We start from the raw sequence: 13,945 nt of genomic DNA on the forward strand, positions 1-13,945 counted from the left end.
TCATAGGATGGTACTATTGTATGTACAAGATCTGGCTTGAAGTTTCAGATGATGAAGTTTCAGTGCGAGTCACAAAGTGCTATACATCTGTCAAAGAACAGTGTCTTTCATGAAAGAACAAAACACATTGGTGTGAGGTTACATTTCATCAAATACGTGATCAATGACAAGCTCGTGGAAGTGAAGAAGATATCTATAGACATCAACCATGCCGACGTGTTCACAAAGGTGATACGAGCAAGCAAGTTATTTGAAGAAGCTTTGAACTTGCTGAGACTCATCAAGGCGTGAAGATCAGCAAATGGAGCTCGAGAGTAAAAGAGAAGTGTCGAGAGTAGTCTGAGAAAATGGAGAAAAAGGAAGATGACTTAGCAAGGTGGAGATTTGCGGAAAAGAGTGCATCGTCATCATCCATGTGGTAGGGTCATTAGGTTACTTACGCTAATAGCGTGTGTAAGCCAATCTGTGTGTATATATAAACACAGATTTGACATTAGGCTTGGAATATCACATTCGTTGTATTTCCAACTGAGATAGTACTGAGAGAAACTCTGAGAGCGATTTCTAGGGTTAATGAGCGTGAGAAATCAAGAAAGATTTCAAGAAAGCTTGACGAGACCGAGAAGAACGAGATTGCGTGAAGATGAAGCTACGCCTGTATTGTTCAACATAGGATTTGATTTGAATCCGAACTCTGATAAATTGCATGTCTATTTTTCTTATTTATGTTCTTGTTGTTTGAATCAGAAGATTACTTCATGCACACGTTTTGTTCAATGTCCAGTTTGATCTTGTGCATTGTTTGTTTCTGCGTTGATTTGTGTATTTCTGCGTGCAAATCTTAACAATACAAATTGGACTTGAAATCAGAAAATACATTTCTAGTGAACGTATCATAAGAATATTTGAAAAAAAAAATTATGAAAATATAAGAAGAACATAAAAAATTAAGAGTGAGACTAAAGGTTTAAATAGTGATTATTAAGTAAACAATCATTAGTTTTCTTATGGTAATTTGTTTGATGTGGGAATTGAAATTGCATGTGATATTGCTTTTTTAAAAAACTAATCGCAAAAATAGTGTGTATAAAAATTTCATCACGGAAAATAGCATTTTTGAAGTTGTAAACAATCATTTTCATTTTTGTTAAACCATATATTATAAGTATGGAATTAAACTTTTGAGTATAACAAGCGGAATGTGTTAAAACTATATAGTTTTATGGTTCAAATTGTGAAGAAGAAGTGAGCAAATTGGGTGTATTTATAAGACCAATATTTCATGGATTAATTTTATAAAAAGACACCCAACGTTCTTAAACGGCTCTATATCCCGAGTCGTTGGATCTCTAATGGATAGAACTCCAATGTTCCAATGTTTTAGATTTAACAAAAAAAAATCATAAAACTTTAATGGCACTGCGACAAACGTGTTTTGGTTTGTACTGTTCACTTATGATTCTAACCACATAATCCAAAAGTCTTCGCCTCGATCTCACCTGAGCATTTTCATCTGGAGCCAGTTGTGCATATATATGAGGATTAGGAAGATATAACCTTACAGAATGTGGGTCAAGGAACCTCCCAAAGTTGATGATCTCTGTCTCTCTCATTCACCGGTCAACAAAAAAATATCAGTATTGTTATCCGTTTTAATTTATGTCTAAATTTTTATGTTTTTACGTTGATTTTGTTTATCAGAACTTATTGTTATCTTATTCTAATTGAATTGTTTTTTTTATTGAGGATTGATTAGTTGTCTCCCACCATCCAGTCGTGGATTTCATGCTAGATTTTTGTCCATTTTGGTTGAAGAGACATCTTTTTCATGGTCATCGGACCATCGTTGCGTGGATCTCTCCATCAACCATTGTGAATATTTCGACTGAGCCAAATGAGTGCTTGAATTTTTATGTGCTTTATATCCTTCTTCATGTCAGAAGTATCCACAAAACGGACAAACACCTGCACTAATTAGTATTAGATATTTTCCGACTTACGTTTGTATTGTGTCTTAGATGCTATTCACTTGTATCAATGATTATTTTACCTTAGTTCTAATGGGGAGGCGTGCGTGCGTGCCCACTCGAGACTTGCACCATATTCGCATTGTCCGAGGACACCTTAGGCGACTACCCCACCACCGTGCCCTCTCTCCCGCCGGATCTCTCCCCTCCCGTCAGGCTCGAATCCTCTGCCTCGCCGACCCCAAAACCGGCCACGTGTACCTCTGGAACCCCGCCCTCGCCCACCTCAAGAAACTCCCTCCCCTCCCCGATTTCCCCGCCGCCTTCCGGATCGGAATGGGCCACGTGGCGTCCACCGGCGACGTCAAGGTCGTGATGATCTCCCGGAACGATCTCACCCCGCCCCTGCACCACCCGTTCCGGGCGGAGTGCGAGATATTCGATCACCCTCTCGATTCTCGGTCTACTCTCTGAGAGCCGACGCGTGGACCACCGTGGACGCCCCGTTCCCGGCGCTGTTCCTCCCGGAGGACTCGCCGTGGATCGAGATCACCGGAAGGAACGAGACGATGTCCCACGACCGGCGCCACTGCCCCGTGGTGGTGGACGGGGCGCTGCACTGGAGCGTCCCTCACATCACGGGCCCGCCGGACTCTCCGACCCCTTTCGAAAACAACACGTACGGGGTCGTGGCCTTCGACCTCGCCGACGAGATGTATTTGCTTTTATTTATTTTAATATTATGTGAATTTACTCAAATAAAGAGTATCACTTTCTGTTTTCACTCTCTAGTTTCAAACTTTCAATGTGGTATCAAATTTTTACGTTTGTGCATAAAGGTTAGGTTATACAATCGGATAGTTTTGGATTTTCAGTTTCTTATTACCTATTTGACTTGAGAATTGGATATGGAATGATAAATTGGTACTATGTAAACTTGAGCAACCAGCACGGAATAGAACCAGACATCCGTTTTGTTCCGTTCACATAACAACATTTTTGGTTCCTGGCACTGCTCACCCAATTTTTATTTTGTCGGGCATATTTTGGGTTTTTTTTTAATATATGAACGATACCATAATTAATCGGAAGGGGATGTTCAATTCCGGTTTGGCCATTAGAACTGATCATTCTGTTTTTATTGGTCTCAGAATTCCATTAAGCGCGGAAGGAATTCCATGGAAATCTGACTGCCCATTTATTCACCCTCAACTTTGTGGGTCTACCCTCAGCCTTGTGCTTCTGCTTTACTACTTCAATTTCTTATTTGGTAACTTTTATTTGCTCTCATTAATAATTGCATGTGTATTCCAAAGTTGATCGATAATGCATAAAGACCAATTATATTGGTGAAATATGCGCAACAAAATACAACACACAACCAACCAAAGACTTAATATGGGTAGCACCCACTAACGTGAAGTATCATTATCTCGTGTGAGGATATGAATTTTAGACCCTAAAAATGAGGTTTCATCTTAAAGCTTAATCTCCAAAAAATAACCAAAAGAAGTTAGTCTAAAAGATTTCTTTGTAATTGTACGTGTATGAGATAAAATAACAAATAATATATAATTTTCCTTTACCGAGGTAAAAAAAAATGTTGTGATTGAAAATATATCCAAGAAATCATTCAATACCTAGCGATTCAGAGCTGAACCCTCTTGAATGTGAAAGTGGTCTACAAAAACAAGGATCTCATAAATCAAGGGAAAATTCCCTATCTTCGTATAGTTCAGCCGTGTAACTTGCAACTATTGTCAAAAGCTCAAACCACTAAGAAAAATCAATAAACCCAACGCCTGAACCTTCCTATCCAACGACTGAACCAAAAACAAATCAGATAGGACCTACCGAGTATTTACCAAAATTCCCAATGTAATTATTTTAACCAAAAGAACCCTACAAGTCATTCCTTCACAGAACATAACACTAACAAAATTAAAACTTTCACCTCCATGAATAATTCAATAGTGGCCATTTCAAAGACTTAAAACTTAAAACAATTATATATATAGGTCATAACAAAAACCAGAACTCTTAACCCCGTGAGAAATAAACCAATAGCAGTCTCAACAACCACACTCTAAAGCTAAATCAAACACATACAGAGATAATAAATTTCATATTTTAGCGACGTCAACTCCAAAATCTTAAGTACTCATAACATAGAAAGCTAAGTAAACTTTTGGCAATTTCCAAAATCTTTCAATTTAAAGTAACATCATATAACCAAAACCGAAAGTTTCCATAATCTAAACAAAAACTCAAAAGCAGAACCAAACGAAACGACAGTCTTCGAACTTTTCAAAACCCTAATAAAAAAAATAGAAAGAGAGAAAACGACGCCGAAACAAAGACAAACCCTCTCTCGTCTCCGTCGTGGTCGATTTCAACGGTAAGACTTCTGGAACCTGGCTCTGGCTCCGCGACCTCCGAACTTCTTGGGCTCGCAGCGCCTGGGATCGGCGACGAGGAGAGTCCGATCGTACCTGACGAGGATATCCTTGATCTCCTTCTTGGTCTGTTCGTCGACGTACTTCTGGTAGTAAGCGACGAGCGCTTTCGCGATGCTCTGACGGATGGCGTAGATCTGGGAGGTGTGTCCGCCGCCCTTGACGCGGATCCTCATGTCGACGCCGGCGAAGCGGTGGCGGCCGAGGAGGAGGATCGGCTCGTAGGCCTTGAAGCGGAGAATCTCCGGCTGGATGAGCTCGATCGGACAGCCATTGATCTTGATCAGACCGTTACCGCGCTTGCAGTACGTCACGGCGACGGCGGTCTTCTTGCGGCCGAAACACTGCACGGATTCCTTCGCGGGAGCAACAGCCGCCATGGTCGAGTCGAGAGAGCTAGGGTTAGGGTTTTTCGTCTGAGCGAGCGAGCGAGCGAGGTTAAAGGATTTTATTGAGCGGCTTCGATTTATCTATAAAATTTATTGGGCTTTAATGTATTGGGTTAATAGCTGGGCCGGCCTGATATGTATTGTTGCCTTAGGCAAAAATAAAAAATGTGGTCTTTTTATATAAAAGATAAAACTTGCAAGACATAAAAAAAAAAAAAAAAAAAACAAAACAAAAAAATATATATATATATTAATAATAGATTTCATATTAATAATAGATTTCATATGTTATAATTTTAATGTTTGATTTGGGTACACATTTAAGAGTGTTTATATGAATTAAAGTTATCATGCATTATTATTATTTGTGTTGAATATTATACTAAGGAAAAGAAAATAAAACAAAGAATAATGTGAAAATTAGGGAAACAAAATAAAATAAAAAAATAAAAAACGTCAAAACTATTTTTGTTTTTCTCATATGGTCATATAATTGGCATTACCACATCTTGTTGAGGCATGGGCAAAGTCCCACATCGGGCAAAAGACAAGGGTAAAGTAAATCTATAGAGCTATAAAATGGAACGAGTTTTTTTTCCACACGTGTGACGCATGTATGTTACCGCGCTTGCAGTACGCCACCGCTACGGTGGTCTTCTTGCGGCCGAAACACTGCACGGATTCCTTCGCGGGAGCTACAGCCGCCATGGTCGAGTCGAGAGAGCTCTCTGCTAGGGTTAGGGTTTTTCGTCTGTGCGAGAGAGCGAGGTTAAAGGATTTCAAGATTGAGCGGCTTCGATTTATCTATAAAATTTATTGGGCTTTAATGTATTGGGTTAATAGCAGGGCCGGCCTGATATCTATTGTGGCCTTAGGCAAAAATAAAAAATGTGGCATTTTTATATAAAAGATAAAACTTGCAAGACATAAAAATATATATATATATATATATATATATATATATATATATATATATTAATAATAGATTTCATATTAATAATAGATTTCATATGTTATAATTTTAATGTTTGATTTGGGTACACATTTAAGAGTGTTTATATGAATTAAAGTTATCATGCATTATTATTATTTGTGTTGAATATTATACTAAGGAGAAGAAAATAAAACAAAGCATAATGTGGTAATTAGGGATACAAAATAAAATAAAAAATAAAAAGCGTCAAAACTATTTTTGTTTTTCTCATATGGTCATATAATTGGCATTGCCACATCTTGCTGAGGCATGGGCAAAGTCCCACATCGGGCAAAAGACAAGGGTAAAGTAAGTCTATAGTGCTATAAAATGGAACGAGTTTTTCCTCACGTGTGACACATGCATGTTCGTATCTGTTAATTAGACGCCATTTTGAGGCCTTTTAGTTTTTCAAAGTGGTGAGGCCTTAATCAACCGCCTAAGTTGTCTAAAGGATGGGCCGGGCTTGGTTAATAGCCGAACTTATTCAAAACCCCAGTGATATATCTCTATTGGGCTTTAATGTATAGAATGGGCACACGTAGATAATCACGATTTTTTTTTTTAAGATTATTGTTGAACATTCTTAAATCTTTATTGTTAACCCAAGTGTCGTGCATAAATTCTGAGCAAAAAAAAAATATTTTTGCTTTAATATATATTTAAATACGAGCCGTATTATAAGCACAAATACAAATATGAGCACTTAATTCGAGACACGTCGGATTAGATATCTAATATGAAGTAGAGATATCAGTTCATTACATGCATATTTGCAACACAAAACAGAATAATAGACGGAAATTCGATAATTTATCTAGAAGATAATTATTTAGTATGTACGAACCAATTTCTAAGAGCACAGTTCCAACGGGTTAGAAGACGGTTAGTATGTCTCCAATCTATGACATAATACAATGCATAACGACAAAATAAAGTATTGTGAAACACATTAAATTTGAGGAAAAATAGGACGTCACGGGGTGATGACTCGACGATAAAAGAATAAAAATTAAAAGATCCGATGTCTCTAATGCTTCGCTCACGTCATACGGTCCACAAACCCCTAATAATCAGACTTGAAACCACCGCCAACACGAAATACCACAATGATGTCTCACCGCACCACCATCGACAGCAAATTTCATCGTACATTGGAAAATGGAATTGAAAAACTAGAAAAATTGGATATGTTCAAATGTTCTCTTTTATTGACGTATAACTCTCTACACTTGCATAATTACAAGAATTTTTTTTTGGTCAACTAAAGTAATGCACGTTCCCGCAATTCAATTTTCATGGTCAAAGTTGCGTAGTTGTTATATGTTAGTAGTTGAGCTGCGTAGTTGTTACTTGAGCTTGAAGTCTTCGTAGTTTGTTTTATCCTCGTGTGATTACTATGATATAGCATACTTCGTGCATTTCTTTTGATCAACAATAATATAATTCGGAACTCAAAATAATATTACTAGCAAGAAACCAACGCACTGATCTGCAAATCTAGAAACCAGATTGATAGTCAACTCGACGACAGTAAAATTCGGTCAAAGAACAAGATCGGGTATTATATATAGATATGGTACTACAAAAGCAGTCCTAGCTCAAACCTTTCATCATACAGGTTCAGCATGTCTGGTCATATTCAAGACCTAGCACATAGATAGATAGCACAGGACAATTCCGTAAAAAAAAAAAAAAAAAAAATGGGCCGATGATATTCAATTACAAACCACAAACCACAAACCACAAAATGGGATTATGAAAGCCAAAAGCTACAATCAACGAATTACAGCATTCTTTCTAACTGCCTCAGAGAAACAAGTCCACCTACTGCTTTCTGTACATTCTAGTTTTTTTTTTTTTTTTGGTTAGAGATCAAAGATTGAAGAATAGAAAGAAAAGCAACCTATTGCCGCGAGTTATATGGGTTAGGCTTGAGTGCTTTGCAAAAGTAACTGCGGATTTCGGGCAATATTCGCTGGATTAGCTGTGCATGCCTGAAAACCCAAAAATAAAAAATAAAAAAAATAAACCACCAAAGCTTGAATACCGATCATCGCGTCACTTTTTAAGACTCCTCTACTATAGCATTTAATAGCCAGAATGTAGAATTATTTGAAGTATTAGATATAGGTGTTTTATGTATATCACATACCCTTGCCTTGAACTCAATTTTTCATGTTGCTGCAGAATAAACAAAATGCAAGTGTGCCTCAATGACATCGCATTGAAGGCTTCCGAAAGTTCGTACATGCTTGTAACATTATCCAGAGATATGTCCTGTATATACATTTTTAAAAAGTATCTTAATAATCGGACCCCCCACATAGCCTAATCAAAATAAGTAGAGAGAGAGAGAGAGAGAGAGAGAGAGAGACGGCCCACCTGCGCAATTGTGTACTCGCAAAGACGTTTAAGCCCTTCGAGGAGATATTGATCGGCAGCTCTTAGAAGGTCTTGAGCGATGTCTATCTTAATCTCTATTGATCCAGTGTAGATGAATCTGCCCAGAATCAATCATGCAAAATTATGGAGATTCAACAGAGAAATCGAGTGAAAAAGAAAAAGAAAAAGAAAAAGGAAGCTCGTTCATTTTATTTTATTTTTAATTTTTTCGTTGTTGTAGAGTACCTCATCATCAACTCAAAGACCTCCCATCTTATATTTGGAATCTCGATGTCCCTTGCATCTTTTTCCTGAAACGTGTGCTAAGTAAAATTACAAAACAGCATTATATAATAAACGTAAATCAATTCCCTCTGTAATACAATGATTACTCACCCGATAACCACCATCGAACATCGCACGGAATGCATCGGAAGAGGCAAGCAGGCAAATTCTATGTGCGTAGAACCGTCTACCTGAAGAACTTGGAAGTAAGCTCGTAAGTTAAAAAATAAAATAAAAAAATTAGTTTTGAGAATTTGGGATTGAAAGGCTTGCTGTACCTTCGACTAGAAATGTAACGTCCGAGAGCGTGGGACTGTTGACGTACTGCTCTCCAAGATAGACCTAACACAAATGTTCATCACAAAAAGAGGGTTATCACCAATTGCAGACTAGTAAAAGACTCGAGGTATAAAGAGATGAGACGTGAAGCTATGTGATTCACTATTATTAACAGCGAAGAATCTCACCTGTGGTGTCGGTGACGGGGGAGCCGCGTCCACAGGAGAGAGTGCCATTGCTTTGTCGGCTAATTTATACAGAGCCACAGCACCATCGTGTTGTTGCTTGAGGCTACTTGAGCCAAGAAGCCCGATAGGTAACTCCAATCCTGCAAAATTGGAATAGGTGTTCATTGTCACTCCCCAACAATATTTTTTAAAAAAAAAAAACGTACACCAAAAGTGATTAAAATGCCAGTTGCAGATAATTGGTCAATGGTTCAATTTTATGAAATGCCGATGAAGATTTGACCGCGGTTTTTGTTTTTCGCCGGAATTTCCGAATTCTGAATAAGAATGTTATTCCTGGTTGTTTTTCTTTTATTTGATATAAACGTGTGTATACCGGCTTCAGTCCATTGAGCCCACGAGGCCCTGTAAGTTCGATTAAGAGACCCTCCCAGTGGCCCCAAGTTTTCGAGTTTATGGGGGATTGAACCCGAGACCGTGTGCCTATCTACACATCTCAGCATTCATCTTCTTTTCCTGGAATTTTAAAATCCTAACTAGCACAGATGAATAATATGGGAGGGTATGAACATACCATTTGCGTCAATGAAAATTGTTCTCTGATCTTCAGGGGCACAGAGATGGGCAAGTGCCAACGCCACTCGTCTTTGCACTGCCTTTTCCCCCACACGCATCAAATACAACAGATGGTTCAAAACCTGCTTCAAAAGAATCAAGGAATTACACATCTTGTAAAATTCTAAGCAGGAATTTATCGCAAAAGAAATTTAAGATAACGCTCACTCTTCCATGGATCTTCTCCTCTAATCTTTTTAATGTCTTTGCTGCACAATCTTTTGTTGGCTGCGAATACATTATAAAATATAATCCCACATAAGTAAAAGGTACATAAGAAAAATGTTAGTATTAATCACATATATTAATGAACATAAGTAAAAGGTACATAAGAAAAATGTTAGTATTAATCACATATATTAATGAACATACTTGTACGATAAACTCTCCATCCTGCAGCTTTTGGACGCCTCCCACCCTAATAATATCGGATACATTATCCTATCAAGAAAAATAAATAAGAAAACTAAAAGTTATATCCAAATGGCATTGATTAAATGTAAATCTTCTAAGTTATATAGCTTGAATGATGGACATGACTAAATGATTAAAGAGGCACCTCATTATCAGCAAGGCCATACAGTGCAAACGCGGCATTATGTTGCAGAGACCCATTTTTGGAATCAAGAAGCTTAAGCAATGGAACCAAACCTCCGTTGTGAGCAATACCAGCTTGATTGTGAGCATCCTAACAAAAAAAATATATAGCACATCAACTACAGAACTAACAAGGATAAAAAGAAATTGAAGATACTTAAACATTTCTCCAAAGCGGTTTTCCTCTGACGGAAACCGACTCATCTGGTGACAAGCAGTCTGAAGAGCGCATTCTTACTTAGATATTGTAACTAAAATTGAGTATTCATGTCAGAAATTGCGAAGTAGTATCTGGATTTCCTTATTTCCCTAATAATATTTCAAATAAAATTGAAAGTATTCATGACAGAAATTTCATAGTAGTAACTGGGCAATTGAGTCCCTTTTAGCTATTGGTTAAGGCTTTTATCCTTATCTTCCTTGGCTTTAATAATGTAATCAAGACGACAAGTGTATGTCCATGTCAACAAATCTTGTGATGGCGTACTCCAAATCCTAGTTGTTCATTCATAAAACTTGATCCAAGCCATGAGCAGCCCCAAGCATTAGAAATACAGCTAGAAAGAGAAATGGAGAGGGGACCTGAGCTAGTCTTCCCAAAGCAAAGGCAGACATTTCTCTCAGCTGTACATCAGGGGACTGAAGCATCTCGATTAAAGGCCGTACAGCGCCCCTTTGTACAATGTGAACCTGCCAAAAAGTCTTATTAGGCAAAGACAAATAACAATAGAAAATAGCAAAACGAATTGAAGTGTAAATTTAAGTCGTCAAAAAAAAAAAAAAAAAAAAGAATGGAAAAATTGGCTGCAATTCCTCGCCCACTAATTACTTGATGTTTTCGTTAAGCCTAGAAATACTAGCCTAACTCATACTTGTAAATGAAAAATCACAACGTCTTAATGATTCTGTCTATTTGTTCTTTTCACACTTGAAGAAGCTATAAAATTTACTCTACAACAAATTATAATTGTATACTGTTAGAGAAAATACACCAAGAATGAAAAGACAGATGTTTCATTCACCTTGCAATCTGAATCAGTTGCGGCAAACTGTCCCAGTAACAAAGCAGCCTCCCTTTGGCTCTCAGCACAACAAGAGCTGTTAAGAAATTAATATTATATAGCCCACTTTGACAACATAATAATCCAATAACTGGATGAATAGACAAATTGCAATTAAGTGTGGTAGACCCACCTAAGTAATCCAATAACAGGCTGTAGTGCTCCTGCCTGAATGACTTCTCGCTTTATATTTGGAGACGAGTGTACCAGATTTCCGATAACACCAACCTGAAATCCATGAAACAAGTGACGTGAAAGATATAACAAATGACAGTAAATAACAGGCAGACACAAGGAAAATATTTATATACCGCTTCATAATGTATAGCAGCGTCCTCTGACCGAAGCATTAAAATAAGTGTAGGAAGGGCATTGCATTCTACAATCTGCGAGTTTATGGCATCACAAAAATTATTTCCACCAATGAGTTACACAATAAATTAGTAAACTTTAAAGAATTCTTTTTTACCTGATTCTTATTCTCGTCATTTTTAAATGCCAAAGTTCGCAGAGCTCCAGCTGCCGCTCTTTGCACCTTCGTATCGGTGAAATCGAGCAGCTCAACTAGAGGTGGAATTCCACCTTCTATCCTGTAAATCCGTATAGTTTCCCAATTAGGCAGAGTAAGCTCAAAAGAATGCTTAATTTTCAAAAACTTGATTAATGAGCAAACCTAACGCGAGTTTTGATGCTGCTATTCTCGTGAGCAAGGTTCGTTATGGCATCGGCAGCTCTACGAATAACACTATTTACCGCACGTGTAGTAGAACCATTCCTGTGCCTTTTAAGTAGATCAACGAGGTGAGGTAAAGCACCAGTGTCAACAATAAGTTGTTGATGCTCGGGCTGTGAAGAGATAAAATGAAGCAGGGGGTCAGTAATTACATATAATTACAAAATAATTTATACTAAATAATACTGTGTCACAAATTAGTGACTCAACTCAGCCAAGATATACATCTTAACCAGGGACGAGACTCTCTTTATGATAGAGAAACATTTTTGTCTAAATCAAGAATCATTCAATCATACATGCAAATCACTGTAAAACGTATTCCATGAAAACTCATATAGAAACACGCCTCCAAGATTTACTTGATCAAGAACAACGGAAGCTAAGTTCGGTCACAATCACGCTAAACAGTAATTCGATGAATCTCTAAGTGTAAATTAAACCATGAAAGAAGAGATGATGATGAATAACATTCAACGACCTTTACAGCGAGTAGACCTAGAGCGAAGGCACTTCCTTTCTCGACCTCGTGCTCGTACGGCTTCGAGCTTTGACAATCGCTCTCGCCCACCGGCGGCGCTTGAAGGTGCTTCACCAGAGCCGGAACCGCGCCGCCTTCGACGATCACGTTCACAACGTCCTCTGAAAATTTAAAAAAAAAAAAAAAACAAAAACGGCACCAAAATCCTCAAATCCACACAGCTCTTCGTTGATTTTTATTTTTAAGGCCTCTGAGAATAAGAGGGAAAACAAGAGGACTACGACGAGATCGGAGAGATTTCTCTCACCGTTCTTTGCGAGCTCGGCTAGCACATGCGTCGCTCGCTTAGTGGAGGCGCGATCGGGCTCGGACCAAGACGCGGCGGCGGAGAGGACTGAGACCTGAGCGCCGACCTCGGCGAGCAGAGCCTGCCTGGTGTCGCCGGACGGCGCGGCGGAGATCTCTCGGTTTTCGTCTTCGATCTCGTCCTCTAGTTTTCGCTTCTGACCTTTCCTCTGAGTCTCCATAGCCGACAGGAGAGAGAAAAAATAGAAAGAAGCGAAAAGCTTTGGAAGCTTGAAGCCACTCAGAGCCTGATCCGAAACGGAATTTGGGATTTTGAATAGAGAGAGAAAATTGTCTGAGGGTATTTCGGTAAACCGAGCGAAATATTTACACTTTTTCCTTTATATTCGTCTTTTTTTTTTTCGGGTGAAGTGTCGCCTTTAACCCGCCAATTAAGGGAAAATATCACATTTATACCCTGTGTTTTAGTGAAATGTCGAGTTTAACCCTCGGTTTTCAAAAATGTCGAGTTCATACCCTCTGTTTAACTAAAATAACGAAATTATACCCTAAAATGAATAACAGCGTCACAAATCTCCCTTTCATTGATATTAACTCTTATATAAGAAAAACCAAATCAAATCTAAATCAGTGCCCTAACTTCCAAATTCTCAATTTTGAAATAAAAATAGCCTTAAATTGAAATTAAATAATAAAACTCATACCTCCTAAGAAATGACTTAATTCTGTGTTCGAATTGTAACTCTAAATTCTGGATTCTCTGTTCGAATATGCGATTTTGATGACTATCAACTATCGATGTTTACCCATTTGCCTCTTTCTGTGTTCTTCACGATTAAGAGACTGTTGTTTATTTTTTAGTTTTTAAATAAATTACATATATGGCGCGAATGAATAAAGATAATTGGTGTTTATATATACATATTATAGTCAACGTCAATGAAAAGTCAATAAAAAGAATATTCGTGACACTGTTGTCTATTTTAGGGTATAATTTCATCATTTTAGTTAAACATGGGATATAATTTCGTCATTTTAGTTAAACAGAGGGTATGAACTCGACATTTTTGAAAACCGAGGGTAAACTCGACATTTCACTAAAACACAGGGTATAAATGTGTTATTTTCCCGCCAATTAATTTGCTAGATTACGCAGGGAGTCTTTTGTTTTTGCCTTTTAATTTTGTTAAAATCTTTAGGCACTCTCTGAGCTCATATGAGATCGGGCCA

General features: G+C 37.9%; 2 protein-coding genes across 2 annotated transcripts; both read right to left on the reverse strand.

Moving 5' to 3' along the window:
• Positions 1 to 4,079: 4,079 nt before the first annotated feature.
• Positions 4,080 to 4,866, reverse strand: LOC149393024 (small ribosomal subunit protein uS9z). Its single transcript, XM_089617296.1, has one exon. It carries the CDS (start codon positions 4,801 to 4,803, stop codon positions 4,360 to 4,362), a length of 444 nt encoding a protein of 147 aa, XP_089473422.1. The 5' UTR covers positions 4,804 to 4,866; the 3' UTR covers positions 4,080 to 4,359.
• Positions 4,867 to 7,324: 2,458 nt separating this feature from the next.
• Positions 7,325 to 13,029, reverse strand: ARIA (ARM repeat protein interacting with ABF2). Its single transcript, XM_089616901.1, has 19 exons — positions 12,717 to 13,029; positions 12,410 to 12,570; positions 11,869 to 12,041; positions 11,665 to 11,785; positions 11,507 to 11,581; positions 11,329 to 11,423; positions 11,157 to 11,232; positions 10,717 to 10,824; positions 10,097 to 10,225; positions 9,910 to 9,978; positions 9,706 to 9,765; positions 9,497 to 9,620; positions 8,923 to 9,062; positions 8,734 to 8,797; positions 8,567 to 8,646; positions 8,417 to 8,481; positions 8,171 to 8,288; positions 7,941 to 8,065; positions 7,325 to 7,782 (listed from the first exon to the last, which is right to left on the reverse strand). Exons 1-19 carry the CDS (start codon positions 12,934 to 12,936, stop codon positions 7,692 to 7,694), a joined length of 2,094 nt encoding a protein of 697 aa, XP_089473027.1. The 5' UTR covers positions 12,937 to 13,029; the 3' UTR covers positions 7,325 to 7,691.
• Positions 13,030 to 13,945: the final 916 nt, after the last annotated feature.

This window comes from Urtica dioica, chromosome 6 (assembly GCF_054948205.1).
Source record: "Urtica dioica subsp. dioica isolate 48M chromosome 6, U.dioica_male_clone48M_v1_H2, whole genome shotgun sequence".
In the NCBI taxonomy this organism is placed as follows: Eukaryota; Viridiplantae; Streptophyta; class Magnoliopsida; order Rosales; family Urticaceae; genus Urtica; species Urtica dioica.